This window comes from Hyla sarda, chromosome 4, assembly GCF_029499605.1.
Source record: "Hyla sarda isolate aHylSar1 chromosome 4, aHylSar1.hap1, whole genome shotgun sequence".
Lineage (NCBI taxonomy): Eukaryota > Metazoa > Chordata > Amphibia > Anura > Hylidae > Hyla > Hyla sarda.
The window spans coordinates 327,664,428-327,684,906 of record NC_079192.1 but is presented as its reverse complement, the minus strand read 5'-3'; the positions used below and the strand labels follow the sequence as shown (position 1 = coordinate 327,684,906).

At 40.8% G+C, this 20,479-nt stretch overlaps 1 protein-coding gene across 2 annotated transcripts in view; it reads right to left on the bottom strand.

Annotated features, from left to right (window-relative positions):
• Window positions 1-4,186: 4,186 nt before the first annotated feature.
• LOC130369600 (lateral signaling target protein 2 homolog) overlaps window positions 4,187-20,479 on the bottom strand; it is a 30,860-nt gene continuing 14,567 nt past the window's right edge. For both annotated transcript variants that reach the window (XM_056575025.1, XM_056575026.1), the window contains exons 5-13: window positions 18,131-18,220; window positions 13,072-13,161; window positions 11,378-11,479; window positions 9,762-10,118; window positions 8,257-8,336; window positions 8,069-8,179; window positions 6,795-6,872; window positions 5,207-5,310; window positions 4,187-5,116 (exon numbers count right to left, since the gene is read on the bottom strand). In XM_056575025.1, the coding sequence (XP_056431000.1) occupies window positions 4,973-5,116; window positions 5,207-5,310; window positions 6,795-6,872; window positions 8,069-8,179; window positions 8,257-8,336; window positions 9,762-10,118; window positions 11,378-11,479; window positions 13,072-13,161; window positions 18,131-18,220 (1,156 nt within the window). In that variant the 3' untranslated portion in view covers window positions 4,187-4,972. The remainder of the gene's footprint in view (window positions 5,117-5,206; window positions 5,311-6,794; window positions 6,873-8,068; window positions 8,180-8,256; window positions 8,337-9,761; window positions 10,119-11,377; window positions 11,480-13,071; window positions 13,162-18,130; window positions 18,221-20,479) is intronic.

Genomic DNA, 20,479 nt, shown 5'->3' with positions numbered 1-20,479 from the left:
AGAGAATTTTAGCCAATGCAAATTGGAGGTATAGGTAGTGTATCCGAACAAAAAAATAAAAAAATAAAAAAAATAAAAAAAAAAAGTGAAAAAAGACACCAGATTGTCATACTTCCCAACCCCGGATTGGAAAAGTGGAGCACAGTCATACAGACCCTGCTGAGCCATCATATTAATTTATGGCACAAAACATAGGTAGAAATAGATCAGAGGCCCAAACAGAAAACAGTAGAAAGTTCAAAATTAGACTTCATAAGTACGGGATAGTGTCCTGAGAACATTGGACCAAAATGTTCTCCTCTGCAGGAGCAGTGGTACCTAAGCAAACAAGGATCACGGGGGCCAGAGCATTGTGAGGTCATGGCCCAGCCCCCGTGTGACGTCACACTCCGCCCCCTCAATGCAAGCCTATGGGAGGGGGTGTGACAGCTGTCACTCCCCCTCCCATAGGCTTGCATTGAGGGGGCGGAGTGTGACGTCACACGGATTGGGGCCGTGACATCACAATGCTCCGTCCCCCGTGATCGCCAGTAATCAGACCCAGAGCGAACGTGCTCCAGGGACTGATTCTAACGTGGTGCTGCGTGCAAGATCACAGGGGGTCCCCAGCGACGGGACCCCCACAATCAGGCATCTTATCCCCTATCCTTTGGATAGGGGATAAGATGTCTTAGCGCTGGAGTACCCCTTTAATCTGCTCCTTCTTTAGAGGGATGAGACCAAAGTCTGTCCTTTGTACCTGTATAGACAGAGCCAAATCTGAAGATAGATGTATAGAGGGAGACATACCTGGAAGCACAGAGGTAGAGATTTATCAAAACCTGTGCAAAGGAAAAGTTGACCAATTGCCTATAGCAACCAGATTGTTTTTTTTTTTTTTTTTTTTTAAAGGCATCTGAAAAATAAAAGTAGTAAATCTGATTGGTGCTATGGGCAACAGGTCAACTTTTCCTCTGCACAGGTTTTGATAAAACTCCCCCAGAGATATTTTCTTGTAGCTTGCAATAAAATATTTCTAACCTCCGAATAGCCGATATTTAGATTTGCGTTTCTGGGCAAACCTACATTTTTCGGTAATGCCAATGCTCTGTGGATGCGGTTAAACTACAAAAGCTCCAGCTCAAGTGGAGGAGCTAGGTCACAGCTTTAGAAAGGTAGTAATTTCAGGCAGGCCTTGCAAACGTTAATTATTTTCCATGTACTCTTGTCATCTAAAGTGCTCGTAACTTAGGCTCTTGCTCATCCATGTCTCTGTACGATCTCTACAGCATCCACGAGTTCTTCCATCTTGCATTCTGCAACAAAGAGCTGCGGTGAAAGCCCCGGAATCTGCAAAGTTAAGTCCAGTACTGCCTTGCTTCGTTCAGCCGGAAACACCTGCGTTACATAACAAAAAATGGCTGCAGGAGTAAGATCTTCCTGCTCTGTCACATCCACTCTCAGAGTGCCTGTCTAGGGACCACATACAGGACAACACCCATCTTGGCTAAGGTGCCTGCCCGGAAGACCTCTGGGATAGATAGTATGTTTAAACTATGGAATTTAGCAAGGAAAATTGCCTCACGAATTTCTCTTGAATCTATGCCCTGTCTACAATTTAACTGGAGCAGAAATGAGGCAGAATTGGCGCTTATTTCCGAGGCGATAGGACACAAAAAATTAACATGAAATTCAAACTAACATATGCTCCTCCAATACCACTGGGCAGCAGAGCCTTTAAAGAACATTGATAAGCAGCTATTTAGTGAAAAGGTTTTAAACACTTTAGGCTAGATAAATGGTCGCCGTTTAGGCCAGAGACTGTCAGCAAAGTGTGATCACATCCAGAGGTTGACTGCAATATACGGTACCTCCTATTTTACCACGGACTGATCAGAAGACCTGGGTTGATCTTATCTATGCTTTAAATAGATAGATATATCTATCGATATTTCTTTTTTTCTTGTATGTACAATTCAGGGGGAAATGGCACCCTCTTTAGCTGTGCAACCCCTCCCCCTTTTTCACAGGTGGAGTTTTAAATGGATCCAGCATGTCACCCAGTCAGAGGCTATATGCCCAGCAGAGGTGAGTGGATAGTTGAGCGTTAGGATGGGAACCTAGCACAAATTCTGAGCCTAAATGAGGCCACCTCCCCGTGGTGGATGGGGGATATGTTTTGATCAAAAGGTGTGCTAAGAGCCTTTATTTTTTGACCAATGTGTGCTGCTGCTGCAATCATATATTTATTTAATATATATATATATATATATATTATATATATATATTTATTTAATATTATATATATATATATATATATATATATATATATATATATATATATATATATATATATATATATCCATATCCACCTTCAACCGATCAAAGAACTTTCCTACATTGAGTTGATCATCTGTTTCTCATTTGTAACCATTTAAATTGTATTTAAAGAGGATTGTTTTTCACATCTATTTTGTAACATGCCCGATGAAGGGACCCAAGAGGTCTTGAAAGCTTGCAATCTAGATCTACCTTAGCCAACAAAAGGTATCATCGCTACTGCACTTGTCTCTATATTTGTCTAGGTAGACACTATTGTTTGAGGCTCATAGTGGACCTTAAGTCACCGACCAAAAAATTGATAATATGATATAGCAAAGGAGAGGTATACTGACATTGATTCACCGACAAGGACCTCACTATTCAGTAAATTATATAACAACCATTAAAACGTAACCTTTACTTAATTCATTAAAAAGGTAAACTATAATATAGATAATGGAAAATGAAAACACCTATGTAGTGATAAACCCCTGGAGCCCTGTGGAGTACACAGCCATGAACTTGGATATAGGTAGAAAGACCACTAATAGATGTTGAGTCTCGGGATTCCAAAGTTAATAATGATAATTGGATGGATAGTAACTATAGGAGGGGGAATGGTGCCCACTATTGGTAGTTGCCCGTCCCTCTGACCCTGCCTTTTGAGGGACCCATCTCCTTAACAGGGTGGCCTCAACCACGGTGATGGACCCTACTCTATTATTTTTTCCCTCATGTAGAGGTAGAGTAGGGTCCGTCACCGTGGTTGAGGCCACCCTGTTAAGGAGGTGGGTCCCTCAAAAGGCAGGGCCAGAGGGACGGGCAACTACCAATAGTGGGCACCATTCCCCCTCCTATAGTTACTATCCATCCAATCATTATTAACTTTGGAATCCCGAGACTCAAAATCTATTAGTGGTCTTTCTACCTATATCCAAGTTCATGGCTGTGTACTCCACAGGGCTCCAGGGGTTTATCACTACATAGGTGTTTTTCATTTTCCATTATCTATATTATCGTTTACCTTTTAATTAATTAAGTAAAGGCTAAGTTTTAATGGTTGTTATTTGCTGAATACTGAGGTCCTTGTCGGTGAATCATATTGGACCTTAACAACATGAGCATTCCAGAAGTTGGAAAGCTATTATGCAGGGCTGTGGAGGCAGTAAGCCAAACTTTCCATAGCAACTCCAAAACCTCTATATACATTTTGTATGTACAGTGATACCTTATTGAGAAGGCCACCCAAAATTGAGCACCCCCATAGAAGACCACCTTTCTGTGCAAAGGAAATGGCACTATGCATAATGTATAGTTGACTGGAAATCTAGTATTGATAAGAGGGTGATCTTCTTAAAGATTTGATCATTTGGAGAGCATAGGAGCTGTCAGCAGTTCAGGCAGAAGCAGTCAGCCTTAACATGGTAAGGGGGTCTCCAGTCCACCCTGGCCTAGGTACTTGATTGCAACTGCTACCTAAGAGCCTTCTAGTTACTGCCTCTCTCGCGCTATAGCATACCATCAGAAGCAGCAGCATAGAAGACATTATAAAGCAATGCAAGATGTAAGTCAAATAGTTGGATGAGAAATACTACAAGATGCAGCAGCCTGTGTGCCTTCATGTTTCCCCTCTCAGCTTGTCAATTGATCCTTCAGTAAGCCCATGAAGACATTTTTCAGGTAGGTGGAGAAAGAGGCATCTTCACCTAATATGATATTTTTACTAGGTTCCTTTGATTTAACTAGTTGTTTATGTAGAGTTTGCTGCATGTGCAATTCCTATTAAACTTCTAACAATGTTGGATGCCCAAATATCCTTTCTAAGCCTTCTACATGTAAAGCAGTGAAACACACTGTGTAAATATAAAACAATTTATTGCCATGACAACAGTAAAATGGTGCGCCCTGCACACCCTTAAGTTACTCATCTGTAATACAGCCCCTGAGTGATAGAAAATTGGAGGATTAAAAAGACAAAAAGTTATACAAAATATAACCAGTTGTAAGAACTCCACATACAAAACTATTGCTTTTTATAATTTTCCAGCATGTAGTTTACATGAGTGATAATGTTTAATCCTACATTACAATTAGATGCTATCGTAATGTTTGAAATACTCAAAAATCACAAATTTTATAAACCAGAGAGCTGAAGTATCACTTTAAAGTGCAACCAAATCCTGCAAAGAGGCTGGCACTGTGCTCCTCTTGGTACATAGCGAAGTCTTCAGTTCAGAGCTCAGAATTTGGCCACACTACGAATGTAGCGTACAGATCAAAAAGTATATTGCATATATTAGCAGAAGAGTATATACACCAAACATACTATACACATAGGGAAACAACATACAATCAGGTAAAGAGCCACAGTATAAAAATATACAAACAAACACTATAAAAACAGTCAAAAGGTATCAAAATCTTAAAAGTTGGCATTTCAATTGGGCTCAAATATGTACTAAAATCTAATTTATAAATTAGATACCCTGTAAAAAAAAAAATGATGTGCTCTATAAAACAGGCCCACTGCTTACACTTTAATGTAAACACATACAAGACTGCCTAAAAATATATACCCATATAAACCAGTCCATATCAGCACTGTTACAAGGGGCGCGTGAAATGTAGTTTTCAAACCACTTTTTTCCCAGGTGCCAATACAAGTGTCCAGCTAAGTGGTAATCTCGACCTCCTTTCTCTGCCGATTGTGAGGACTGCCATGCACGTGATAACAATGAGAACATACACGGACAGGTTGAGTACCGTAAACATGAGGAAGTGATGTTGTATAACCTGAGCAGCGGGAGCAGAAAATCTAAAGAGAAGGACAAAATTAAATGAGCATACTAGACCTAAGCTGTCCATTTGACCAACCAAACCAAGAAAAATAGTAATAATTTGCTACCTTTCCACAACTCCGACAGTGATGTCGTCTTCGCAATAGGGTGAAGGGTGCATAGCAGCTCATGCACAGAGTACTGGCACTGTCTGGAACCCATTCTGGAGGTTCTGGGCAAAAGAAAGAACAGCAATATAAGTATAACCTAATACCAAAATGCCAGTAAAACTCCCATGTAGGAGGCACTCTGACTAAAGGGTATGCTGCGTGCACGCTGTGCGGACACTTCTCTTACAGGCACACAGCAAACAGTGTTTGTGTGTGGGGCTGTGACTAGCACCATGGCGGCCAGCACAAGCAAGGCTGCACGTTATTAAGAGTCACCACAGACACAGGCAGATGATGGCTCATACAGCCGGACTGCAGAGGCTGGAGAGGGTAAATTTACCTGGCTGTTCTCCTCTGACCCATCTGACAAACCTGCAAGTCCCTCTGCACACCTGCCCGGTGGCTTTTAAAGCTTGTCCTATGACTGGACAAGCAGAGCAGAAGGGAGTCATCGGGTGCCATCACACCGAAGCAAAGAACAGTGAGAGCAGAGTAGAGGATCATGTTGCTGGTCTGAGCTTAAAGGGGTATTCCAGGCAAAACCTTTTTTTTTATATACATCAACTGGCTCCGGAAAGTTAAACAGATTTGTAAATTACTTCTATTAAAAAATCTTAATCCTTCCAATAGTTATTAGCTTCTGAAGTTTTCTGTCTAACTGCTCAATGATGATGTCACATCCTGGGAGCTGTGCATGATGGGAAAATATCCCCATAGGAACTGCACAGCTCCTGGGACATGAGTCATCAGAGAGCAGTTAGACAGAAAACAACTCAGCTTCAGAAGCTAATAACTATTGGAAGGATTAAGATTTTTTAATAGTAGTAATTTACAAATCTGTTTAACTTTCCGGAGCCAGTTGATATATATAAAAAAAAGGTTTTGCCTGGAATACCCCTTTAAGCCAGTAGCAGCAGAGAATACTAGAGAGGCCAGAGAAGAGTGTGAGAGTGAGTTTCACAAGATATATGGGGGAACTGTATATATCTGGGCACAATTATGGGGGCAATTTGGTAGGTGGCAGGTGCTGGACCCCTGGAACCCCCTGCGATCTCTTGTACGGCACACCAGCTCTCCTTGCGCACGGAGTACCGAACAGGAGACCGTGGGGTGGGAGTCTCAGCGGTTGGACCACGGCAATCATATCACTATCCCCAACGATCAGATATTGATCAGCTGTTTGAAGGGGCCACAGTTAGATGTAAGTACTGCAGCCTCTTCAATGTTTGTTTCTACTTGTCCTTGCATTGCCATACTTTTAGTAGCTGTGGTGCAGTATAAATTAGAGATTTCCTATTAAAATGAACTTAACGCAGTAATGTGCACCAGTACTACTAGTAGTACAGCTATAGAAGAATGAGCGGAAACAGTGCATATTATATTCTACTTGCCTACCATGCAAGCAGCAACAAGTACACAAAACTAAAATCAATTAAATGAACTAAATTATTAGACAAAGCCCACAAAAAAAACTAACTTAAATGTTGTAAATGGTAAGGAGTTTTCTGGAGCAGCACTGACAGTCCTAAACAGACAACAAACTTACCAACTGGTGCTTCCACAACTTTCCGCTCTCTTTGGCAAGCAGAACAATCTGGTAAATGAAATGCATTTTCAGGTGTTCCTGTAATAAAAATTGAATTAAAACAAGCTACTAGTTTAAATCAGCTTAGTGTACATACAACCCTACACTAGTATAGAAATAGAACTAGAATAAAGCACCACCTTCATAACAAGTGTGAAATGAGGATAACATGTGGGTATATTTAAGAAGGTGTTTTATCAGCATGAATATTCATCACACCCAGCTGTCTTCAAGCTTTCTAGCTTCAAAACCACATTAAAAAGGGAGACGTGAAAAAAATAAATAAATAAATAAATAAAGGTTAAAAAAAGGGACTCCGTTATTCCGCCTGAACCACTGGCAACATAAATCCAGACAAGCTCCGTTTTGCAGTGCCAACTATAGAAAATAGTCAGTCAAACTCCTGAGAGGCATGGCCATAAGCATACTGTCAGTGTGTTGTTAACAGAGGGAGTGGTCATCTGTCAAAAAGGTACAATACTTGTTATAGAGAGAAGAACCAGGGAAGACGAATGATAAGTTAGTAATGGCACACGCTAAGATATCACACCAGGACTTTATACGCAGTTAAGGCTGCTGATGCTGCTATTTAGAAGTGCATGATCTTCTCTGTGTGTGGTAGACATCATAGCCATAAGGCTCCACCCACCAGCTCTGGGAGAACTGAAAATTTGAGATGAAGCCTTCCAAGCAGAAATCTGGCATAAAATACCAAATACAAGTTATATAATGGCCAGAAAGAGTGCTGCATCTCATGTACACACAGGGCAGCTCATACTGAAAAGTCACCTAAAATGACATATACGCTTTAAGTGCTGACTGTAGAATTAATTGCCTCTGATAGATCTTGCAAAGTTGTTATAGTAGTAGGGGGTCTATAGCCTCTCCAACTTTCCACCTGGTGCCCTAGATGCCTGTGTAATCTGATATTTGCATATTGCTTAAAATGTCCCCTTTTAAAGAACAGACATTCAGTAAATACCACATAATACACAAGAGTCTGCCCTTTAACTATCATAGAAATCTGACACTGGTGGCAGCAGCGAGTATACCGTCACCAAGTTTACAAGAAATAACTATTTTGAGAGGGTCACGCATTTAGTCCTACTTTAGATAGTGGTCCATCAAGTGCAAAAAAAATATGGATCAGATGCGTTGAAATCCAACATGTATAACCAGCTATTTATAAACAGACATATCAGTTAAGTAGCATGAGCATACGGTATGTTGTTCACCTGTCTCACTTTGTGTGTCCACTTGCTGCCTAGAGCTCACTGTTTCAAACACTGTTTTCAGAATAACACGTAGGTCACTTGCAAAGTTAGTCTGTAGTTGGTCAGCAACACCTGCAAGACAGAGGACTACAATCAAGCTAGATGTAGGGCTACACATTAATATAAGAAAGTGTCAGAGGAAGACTTACCAGCAATGCACACAAAAAGGCGATGTAGCATATCACTGTCACTGCGGTACCGGGAGCGCACTTCACCGAGTTTGGATCCCCTACAATATAAAGAAATTTCAGCCCTTTCACTGCCAGAGAAAGTGTAATTATCTGGAATTAGTCACAACTGCAGGAGGACATTTAAATCACACCACAAACATTTTAAGATTTCACATGATCAATAAAGAGAAAAAAATTCCCATGCAATTGGCAACTCTCATATCCTTTATATGTGGCAAATTAGGGCTATTTATTACACACTTGCCATGAAGGGAATGGAAGTTACTGAGTGCCAGCGAGATGCAAAGAGAGCACAATAAAGGCCTTGTTCACACACTAAAATTGAAAAAAATAAACACTTTTTTTTACTGTAAAATAGTTATAATAAGCAATTTTTATATGTAATCATGTTTAATGTTGGTCTATGGAAAAGTGCACATATTGGCCCGGATTTATCAATCTGCCAGAAACAAAAACCATTAGATTTTAGAAAATATGCTTTTTATACCTATTTTACAGCCTGTTAAAAAAAGATAAAAAAAAAAAAAAAATTTTAAACAGGCTGTAAAATAGGTATAAAAAGCATATTTTCTAAAATCTAATGTTTTGTTTCTGGCAGATTGATAAATCCGGGCCAATATGTGCACTTTTCCATGGACCAACATTAAACTTGATTACATTAAAAATATTGCTTTTTATACCTATTTTATAGTAAATGTCATTTTTTTTTTTTTAATTCACGCATTCCAAGAGCCATAACTTTGTTCATTTACTGAGCTGAGCTATGTAAAGCTTTATTTAAAAAAAATTAAAAAAGTTTTTTTTTTTTTATAATAATAAATAATATTAATAAAATAATAATAAATAAAAACAACATGTATTCTGGTGTACTGATCTACTACATCCTGTCTCTAAAGAACCATCATAGCAGACCTGTGGGCTTTAGATGACCCGGCTGCCACGATTCAGCACCCTGCAATTTTGCCATAAAAGTGGGGGGGGTTGGCTCTGTCTAACTGCCTAGATGTTGTGGTTTCTGCCTATGGCATTTAGAGGGTTAAATGGCCAAAATGTATATGCTCTCCCCAATTATGGCTACTGCCAGTGGGTGTATGGTGTAATACACACCAGCCTGATGCAACTAGAAGAAAACAACATACCTCTGAAATGAGTCTGGACTCACAAGCCATAGTCCTACTACAGGTAATACAGCTATTTGACAGTCTGGACCACCTGATGCTAGGCTCTGCATAGGAAACATTCAGTGCCAAGGATGGCATCGGATCAGAAAAGCTTTCACCCAAAGTCTATAAGAGCAGTGTTTCCCAACCAGTGTGCCTCCAGCTGTTGCAAAACTACAACTCCCAGCATGCCTGGACAGCCTTCGGCTGTCCAGGCATGCTGGGAGTTGTAGTCTTGCAACAGCTGGAGGCACACTGGTTGGGAAACACTGCTCTATAGAGGATTGTTAGACATCTATTTACCTAATAGAACATCGGATATGTACACTGCGGAGAATCTCTGCAGGTCGTCTTGTAGGATTCATCAGTTTCACATCTTGGCTTCTCATGTATTCCGAGTCTACTGCCACACTACTTTGCTGACCACATGGAAAGTATGCACCAGATACCGTACTGTGTGAGAAATGTGTCCAAGGTGTATTTTGTTCACTAGCAGAGGAGAGCTGGGTATTCACAGATTGGTGACTGTCGTCTGAAGAACTTGTATCACTTGAAGTTGGCAGACATGATGACAGGCGCGTGGTAGGATCTTCAGAGGAAGAGCACAGTGCTCTCTCCAGGGACAATAGTTCATTTTCAGTCAATATGCAGAGCAGTTCCCTGATATAAGAAAGATAGTAGTGAATACTTTGAGCAACTAGACTACCTTGTTTCTTACTTTATTAAATCTACAACATTTAGGAAATATATAAGGGGAGATTTATCAAAACTTGTGTAGAGGAAAAATGGTATAGCCGCCCATAGCAGCCAGACTGCTTCTTTGATTTTTGAAAAGGTCTACGAAAAAGTGAAGCGATTGGTTGCTATGGGCAACTGCACCACTTTCCCTCAGCACAGATTTTGATAAATCCCCCCCAGAGTCTTTGTAGAAGAGTCAAGTCAAGCTGTACATGGTTTTTCTATTCTAAAAAAGGTATGAAGTGTTGATGTCATGAATGGGAGAAAGCATAGCTTCAAAGCAAGTCTGTGCAGCCAACTAGAGATGAGCGAACTTACAGTAAATTCGATTCGTCACGAACTTCTCGGCTCGGCAGTTGATGACTTTTCCTGCATAAATTAGTTCAGCTTTCCGGTGCTCCAGTGGGCTGGAAAAGGTGGATACAGTCCTAGGAGACTCTTTCCTAGGAATGTATCCACCTTTTCCAGCCCACCGGACCACCTGAAGGCTGAACTAATTTACGCAGGATAACTCCTCAACTGCCGAGCCGAGAAGTTCGTGACAAATCAAATTTACTGTAAGTTCGCTCATCTCTACAGCCAACCTACTAACAGGCTAATTTTAAAATACATAGAATACTAAAAAATAAATTTAAAAAAGTGTATTGTTTTCTACAATCTACACTAATTGAAAGCTAATCTTTTTTGTGCAGGTTCAAGCAAAGTTGTTAATTTTTCTTTCATCTATGAAGGCAATATGGGACTACAGTGTAAGGGGGTTTCCTGGTTTTATCAATGCTGTGTTGTCCAATCTAAAGGGGGTGAGTAAATCAGGTGGTTGTGGGAGTTTCTCACATCAGCTGCTTAGCTCTTCCTACCTTCACCATCCATTTTTGTAAGTGTACTGTTCACTCTGTGTTTTATGTTCCCAGTTTCAGGTAGATCAGACTTACACTGTTAGCCAAAACAATGCAGAGATCTTATATTGAAGAGGACCCCACATAAAGTGCGTATTTTAATGTTCCAGCTACACATGACCTGTGTAGCTGAAACATAAAAATGTGCATTACAATCATCTACAGGTTAAGACCTTAACCAGCAAAAATAATACAGTGGTAATAGTCACTTTACAGCTTTCACCCCAAACTGCAAGAATAGGTTTGTTGTACTGTCTGCATAAACATAAATCTATTTCCAGCCACCTTATTTTCTTCAGCAAGCCATAAAATGGACTGAAAAGTTCACACATCTCTTCTGGCTGTTTCTCCAAGTTTAGTGGTCCATCCGGAAATAGCAGAAGCCCACTGTAAGAGATTAGGTTTTCACATTAGAGACCTTAATTCTTATGTGTGAAATAGTTATTTTTTATGCTTTTACACTCTACCGCTCCTCTCTTCTGGATGTCCCTCACTCATGCCATCAGACAGACATTCTCTTCTAACAAGCATATAACCCAGCCAAAAGTATCCCTCAATCCCCACACCACCTCCACCTAACCTGTCTACAGTATCCCTATAGGATTGCAGTTGGTATTGCAAGGGATCCTGACCAACATGTAAAGCTATTTTGTTCATGTGTACCAAAGTGTTTAACATTTTCCAGTGTGTTATCCTAATATGCTAACAAGTCTTCATTAACAATTTCCTACCATTTAACTGCTATTAAGTGAATGCAGAAATTCCAACTGATGGATTTACTGATAAATTTAAACCATATTTTCACATCTTATTAAAAAAAAAGGTAGAGTTTTCTTTTATCCCCAAGATTAGAAAAAAAGGTTGTTTTTTTTTTTTTAATTACAACACACAGGAGGCAACATGATACCTATCCCAATGCCACTGACTTCTATGTCACAAAAAACAGTATCCAGCCTTTCAACAGGATGTAAAAATGCAATATAAAAACTTAGCCTTGAAGATAGCAGCAAGGTGGGAGGTTACACACCAGCTTGTTCAAGTCACACATTCCCCCCAATGTATCCCACTAGATCAGAGTTTCCCAACCAGAGTGCCTCCAGCTGTTTCAAAACTAGAATTCCCAGCATGCCTGAAAAGCCTTTGGCTGCTGGGAGTTGTAGTTTTGCGACAACTGGAAGCACCCTGGCTGGGAAACCCTGCACTAGACCATCTAGAAAATGGGGTGCATCTCAGAGGAAAAGGGATAAATGGACAAAGTACATTGGCCAGCATTTATCATTGTAGGTGTAAGTGAAGCATTTTACTACACCTTTTTATGTGTGCCGATAATGTGTAACCAAATTTATTAAATGGTCACAGAGCATTTGATACATTTTGTGCAGGTCACATGTTCTGAAATTTCTCTCTTCACATACATCAAAAAGCTAAGTCTGGACTGGTGCAGTTTTAGAGACTTTCCAGTGGCTTTGTGCTTTTTTTTTGCGCCTTTTCACAAAGGCGCAATTCATAAAACCCTTCCATATCATGTGTATTGCCAAAATCAGTGTATTGCATCTCAGAGTCAGCAGAAATGTGTAAACCAAAAGGCGCAAATAAACCCTGCTTGCGCCTTTTGTAGGCACAAAAAAAAAAATATAAAAAATAAAAAAACAGTCTAAAGAGTGATAAATGTCGGCCAATATGTCCAGCAAACAATGAACTTGAATACAGATCTCCTAATAGAAAATAACTGTGCGTGGTGGAAAGTGGGGGGGTTGACAAAAAAAAAAAAAAAAAAAAAAAAGCAAGAAGAAAGTAGCAGCCAATCACTGTGGCAGTAAGGGTTAAAATCCACAACATCTCCTGAAATCCGGTGTGCACTCAGTATAACTGCATTACTGGCAACTCCTTAATATAATGGTAATATTATAATTGCTGGAGTGATCCACCAATAAGCAGAGCAGCGGTGATGAATTGTAAAGTCCTGAATCTGATCTCACCTGATAATTGCCAAGCGTGGAATGGAAATCATCAACTCTGGTTCACAGTCATCTATCATTTCCTGGGTGAGATATCCTCTCTGGAGCGCTCTGTAACAAAAGCAGAAAAGTCTTTATTATATAGACCCCAAACATTAACACTATACCGTTACACAAATGCACCTCTCTCCAATCTTGCTATGCTTTAAATTTTCCCCAGAACAAGCAAATGTTTGCGACAAAAGGTTTACATATAAATGACTGCAGAACATTCTGCAACAAACTAGTCATATTTATGAATGAGGTTTGTAAAACTACATGCAACCTCTGTAAATTGTGCTTTTATTTCTCAACAAGTATAAAAATATATAAAATTGCAGTTACATGTTCATTCTTTGAAGATGTTATACGGCTCAGTCTATATGAGCAACATTGTTTGTAATGTATTTCAGAGACACACACACACACACACACACACACTTGTTGGCCAACAGCTATATTTCCTGATTTCCCCATGCACGTGCGCACTTGGCTTGGCCAAATGTGATTTCAATGAGAAGTTGGGGGAGATCCGCTACCACACCCCTCTGGCAACTGCTTATCTTTAGTGGGGGAAAAAAATTACTGGGTGCTGAAATTCAATATGCATAATACTTTTCTTCTCCACCATCATTTATCAGGGGAGAGTCAGGAGGCCCCCTATATAAATTAGACAATCATTCAATCCCACCTGTGTGTTAAAGGGGTACGCCTGAAAAAAATAAATAAACACACTTTTCCATTCTGCCTGGGCTGCAGCAAGTAAAATAAAGCTAAACTCACTATCCGCTGCCCCCCAGTGCTGCTGCAATCCCTCTCCCATCTTCCAGCCCTGGTCTTAGCAATGTCCTGTATCAGCCGGTGATAGGCTCAGTGGTAGTGTGATGTAACAGGTTCAGGCACTAGAAGAAGGCTGGGATCAGACTAGATAAGTTACACTGCCACTAAGCCTATCACCAGCCAAGGCAGGACATCACTGTGGTCAGTAATTAGCAGGAATAAGACCGCACCAGAGGACAGTAGAGCATTGCCAGAGGCATCGGAAGAGCAATGGTTAAGGTTTATTATTTCATATGAGGCAGCCCGGGCATTAAAAAAAAAATAATAATAATAATAGTAATTTGCTAGAGTATCCATCTAAGCCACATTTTCTCAAAAAAGTGTATGAGCCTTTATAATGGGGACCAGCAGAACATTCATCAAGTCAAACTAATCTGAAAGCCCAAAAGGAACTAGTGTGTACAGAACCTAAAACATTAGCAGCATTATATTCATTAAGCTGGGTTCAGAAACAGATAATATTAATGTAGCTTAAACTGAATCTGTCAGCAGCATCACCCGCACTAACCTGCTGTTATTCTCTGTTAGTGCAGGTGATGCGGATAAAAACTGTTTTTACCTTATCCTCCTACCATTCCAAAGATAGCCTTAAAATCTTATTATGTAAGTAAGAGTCTTGGTATATTCGGACCATTCCCTAGCCCTGAGGTGCACTGGCTCTTCTTTCAGGCCAATGTTGTGCCTCATGCTTATATCTCCAGCGGGGCTAGGCCGATCGATGACTGCACAAGTGGAGGATCTTAGCACCCCCACTAATAGGCAATACCAATGGGTAGTGTGGGCGATGCTGCTGACAGATTTTCTTTAAGGGTACGGTCACACAGGTGGATTCATTTAGTCTGATTAAGTCGAGGGAAGATTTTCCGCTGCAGATATTTTGCTGCGGCCCAAGCTCTGGCAGAAAAATTCCATTAGGAAATTCTGTTGCAGCAGACTCCCATTGTTTTCAATGAAACTCAGCTGCACTGTGCACAAGGCAGAATTTCCACCGTGGAAACATCTGGCACGGAAAGTCAAACTTCAGACACCCAAAAGGTCATACATGACAATTCTTTCTGTGAAATCTGATGCATTTCTGAGCAGTTCTAGCGGCTGCTTATTCTGCACACAGTGGAATGTCCACCCAGAAATTCCAGGTGGATATGTGGCCTTAAACTGATCAATACTATCTGAAGCATTTGCAATCAGAATAAAGGGAGAACAGTCTAACAGGAACCTGTCAGCTATGTTGTGCTGCCCTCGTAGAGGGACAGGTACATTATTTTCAGTGGTCTGTGGATGCAAATGCCTGATAAAAGGAATGCAGAATCTACAGCCACTAGCTGGAAGCCTGAAAACAGTCACCACTGCTCTGTCCACTAGCAAATTATTGAGAGCTTTCTCCCCATGCACTGTAATAAGGAGAAACTTGTCAATCATTGGCAAGTGGGTTTGGCAGCAGTGACTTTTCAGGCCACACACTGTCAGCTAGTGGTTGTAGATTCTGCAGATCTACATCATGTGTAGCACAAGGTACAGACCACATAATATCTCACATTCTATTTAAGTAGCAGATATATATTAGAGTTGCTGCTCTGTAGATTAGGCACTTCTTTATAAATTTTGCAACTTAAAGAGTACCTGTCACCAGATGTTCCTTGTGTATTCATCATAGCACTGCAACCATGTGAGGGCAGAAGTGGTCCCCCAGCATGCTTCAGTGATGTCATGCCTGCTGGGAAACTTCAACTTTCTCTTGCTGGGAGATTGGAGTGATAGGAGTAGTTAGGGAACATAGCCTGAGGTGACAGGTACTTTTTAAAGCGTATGTCAGATCACACACACACACACACACAAAAAAAAATAAAAACAAAAAATAAAAGAAAAATTGTTGTATGCTACTCAGTACCTCATCCTGATCATGTACATATAATGTCTATGTCTCTATCACCAATACTTCACAAAAATATAGCATATTATAGCTGCTCACTCTCCATCTTTCCAGAGGGAGGGGGTGTGTCCCTCTCTTACCAGCACTGATAAGTCAATGCTCTTGGAAGCGAGCCTGGCAGCCCTACTCTGACCCTTTACTCTGATTTTATGCTGTACACACACACACACACACACACACACACACACACACTGATTATTGGGGATTGCCTGTACTCTACCACCAAAGACAATATGGAGAGTGTATAACTTACATCTTCCTAAAATTTGTGCAAAGGTTTAGTACAGTGTTTTTTTTATGCATACATTATACATATATGTTCCTGTCATTCATGTGTATCATCCTTTGCCAGTCCTGTAATGCTGGGACTTATGCTGGGTAGTTTTGAAATAGTTGGAGGTATAGTATTTGGATAACTTTGAGCAGTGTTGCCTTCAGCTGTGTGCCTACAGCTTTTGAAAAACTACAACTCCCAGCATGCTCAGACATCCTTTGACTGTCCAGGCATGCTTGGAGTTGTAGTTTTGCAACAGCTGGACATATTTGGTAAAACTGTTACAGCAGTGTTGCTGGAGGCTGCGTTCCTCCTGCAGCCTTGTCCATCAGCCATCTCTTGTCCATGACCCTTGGACATGCTTATGCTGCTATAGGAGGTAGGAGGTATGGGGACTACTAGTGGTGGGATTTTCAAAGGCAGTTTTCCTTAATAAAATGTGACTTTAACCCCTTAAGGACCAAGCCCATTTTCACCTTAAGGACCAGGACAATTTTATTTTTGCATTTTCGTTTTTTTTCCTCCTCGCCTTCTAAAATCCATAACTCTTTTATATTTTCATCTACAGACCCATTTAAGGGCTTGTTTTTTGCGTGACCAATTGTACTTTGTAATGAAACCTCATTTTACCATAAAATGTACAGCGAACTCAAAAAAAATATATAAATTTAGGGAGGAAATTTAAATGAAAAAAACACAATTTTGCACATTGGAGGGTTTTGTTTTCACACTGCACATTTTATGGGAAAAATGACATGTGTTCTTTATTCTGTGGATCAATACTAGAGATGAGCGAACTTACAGTAAATTTGATTCGTCACAAACTTCTCGGCTTGGTAGTTGATGACTTATCCTGCATAAATTAGTTCAGCTTTCAGGTGCTCCGGTGGGCTGGAAAAGGTGGATACAGTCCGAGGAAAGAGTCTCCTAGGACTGTATCCACCTTTTCCAGCCCACCGGAGCACCTGAAAGCTGAACTAATTTATGCAGGATAAGTCATCAACTGCCGAGCCGAGAAGTTTGTGACGAATCGAATTTACTGTAAGTTCGCTCATCTCTAATCAATACGATAAAAATGATACCCATGGCTAGATACTTTTTTATTTTTGTACCGCTTAAAAAATAAAAAGCTAAAAATCACCCTATTTTGACCACCTATAAAACTCTTTCATTTTTCCGTATATAGGGCGGTATTAGGGCTAATTTTTTGCGCTGTCATCTGTACTTTTTATTGATACCACATTTGCATATATAAAAACTTTTAGATCCTTTTTTTATTAATTTTTTTAATAAAATGTGACAAAAAGCAGCATTTTGGACTTTTATTTTTTACATTTACGCCATTCACTGTACGGGATCATTAACATTATATTTTGATAGTTTGGACATTTGCGCACGCAGCGATACCAAATATCTTTATTTAAATTTTAAAAAAATTACGCTTTTTGGGGGTAAAATGGGAAAAATTGACAATTTTTATTTTTATTGGGGGGAGGGGATTTTTTACTTTATTTTTACATATTTCAAGTTTTACACTTTTTATGTCCCAATAGGGGACTATTTATTGCAATCATTTTATTGCTAATACTGTTCAGTGCTATGAGTAGAGCATAGCACTGATCAGTGTTATCGTTGATCTTCTGCTCGATCTCAGACCAGAGCAGAAGACCCATGGAGACGGCCGGAGCCAGGTGAGGGGACCTCCGGCTGCCATGCTGGATGATCAGATCGCCGCTGCAGCGCTGCGGGCGATCCAATCATCCAAAGTACCGCACTGCTGCAGATGCCGTGAACCTGCAGTGTATGACGCGAGCACCGTTCCGATGCTCGCGGTCATACACAGGACGTAAATGTCCTGGTGTGGGAAGTACCGCCAAACCAGGACGTAAATTTACGTCCGTGGGTTAAAGAAGTAGATTAGAAAAACTATTGTTTTGCCAAGATGTACAACATATAAAAACTTTTTATATCTGACAGTGCCCATTTAAGACGCTTACCTTGAAACAGTCTCACAGAAGAGTACAGCTACTTCCTGCTGCTCATAGATTTCTTCAGGAGACTTTACGCTGACCACTAATGACATATACCTGCCACATAGACAAAAATAGGCAAGAAAATAAGCAGATAAGCAAGACTGCATGGATAATCCTGAACACCTAACACTGAAAACTGGCTATACATATTAGATGAAAGTTGGCCAAGCCCACAGATTTTGCTTTTGAATAAGCCCTTTCGGTTTCTGGCTGCGCCTTTTTTGCTTTACTCTTCCTACTGAAAACACATACACAGCTCAGAAAGATACATGGAAGGATTAAGAAATAGCTGTTCAACCAAATGTTTATTTGTATGGCAGCATAGGTCATGTTTAGATGTGACAAAACTACTCCAATTGATGTCTATGGGAGAGAGAGAGGTCTAGGCATGATCTGTGACCTGGGCAGAGGTCACCATGCAGAGAGAAGAAGGGGAGCTGTGACCTTCATAGAATAGACCTAATCAAAATATATTTAAACAAATATTAAAAAGTAAAAAAAAAAAAAAAAAAAAAAAAAAAAAGCTAATAATACTCAAAAGTAACCCTTTTAGAAATAAAAAGGGGTTTTCCCAATCTCATCGATCACTATATATTTCAAAAGAAAGCAATTTAGTAAATGCATCTTATTAGCAAAATTGCCAACTTATGTGGTGCCCATCCACTGTTGCAACCGTTTACAGCTCGTTGCCCATGATATCAGCCATTGATCTGCTGTTGAAGCGGATGGCCGGGAAGCAGACGTCACTTCCTTCACATAGTGGCATAAGGACGGGACAAGAGGCTCACAGATGGCTCTAGGGCTTGTGTTCCTGGAGCCGTATGTGATAAGCTTGTTGTACACAGAAGGTGGCCGGGTAGGAGGACACTCCTGAGATTGTCCTCTGCATCGATCCAATACTGTCTGAACGGACTGATTTATCAAAATGTGTGATTTAAACTGGAGAGATTCTGCCCATAACAATCAATCACAGCTCAGCTTTCATAGGTTTAACCAGCTCTGGTAAAGTGAAAGCTGTGCTATGTCTGTAAAAAGCTAGAGAGAGATTACAGCACAGCTTTTACTTTACCAGAGCTAAAGATATGAAAGCTGAGCTGTGATTGGTTGTAGACAGTTTCTCTCTCAGCTTGATGATTCATTTGAATGTCCCGCCCCCAAACCAGGAAGTGGAGCAATACAGGGGGCTCAAATAATGAGGTTAGATTACTTCTTTAACAGGTTTCTCTGCCCTATGCACCATGCTTAAAGGGGTACTCCACTGCTCAGCGTATGGAACAAGCGCTGGGCAGCGGAGTACCCCTTTAAGGCCTCATGCACATAGCTGCATTCATTTTCGCATTTCATTGCCTGCTATAATCCCATACAGCGCCTCTGGTTTTGACAGGGTTTTTTTTCCATACAGTAAGCAACACTGTATAGTGTATTATGAAGGTATTCATAATATGGCAGTACACAAAAGGTACAGTTTTGTAAGGCTTCTTTAAGTTTCAGGCTTCTTACATGCAGCAATTACATCTTTCTAACAATTTTCATATTCGATACAATGTCCAGTTAAACTGAATGTAGTATGCGCCCTAAAAAATAAATAAATACACACCACATAAAAAGAACCTAAACTTTAAGCGGTTAATAAAGCATCTTGTATCGGTAGTCTAGCCAAGTATAACCTGCCTGATAACTAGGAGTTGCACTACTATACAGATTACCGTATTTTTCGCCGTATAAGACGCACTTTTTCTTCCCCAAAACTGGGGGGAAAAAGTCGGTGCGTCTTATGCGGCGAATACACACCTATCGCGGAAGTCCCTGCGGCCATCAACGGCCGGGACCCGCGGCTAATACAGGACATGACCGATCGCGGTGATGCCCTGTATTAACCCTTCAGACGCGGCGATCAAAGCTGACCGCCACGTCTGAAGGGAAAGGGACACTAACCCGGCTGTTCGGGACCACCGCGATTTCACCGCGGCGGTCCCGAACAGCCCGACTGAATAGCCAGGTTAGTGCTTACAGGACACCGGGAGGGACCTTACCTGCCTCCTCGGTGTCTTCTCCGTTCAGGGATCCCCTGTATGGCCGGCGCTCTCCTTCCTCGTCATCATGTCGTCGCGTACGTGCGTAAAGACGTGATGACGGAGAGCAAAGATACCCAGCCAGGAGCAGAGACGTTTCGGAGCGACGGGGGACACTGCGACAGCAATGGAGCAACATCCTGGGCAGCGGTGACGGGTCCGGAGCGGCGGGGACACGTGAGTATTACCTCCTATGCAGTGGTCTTCAATCTGCAGACCTCCAGATGTTGCAAAACTACAA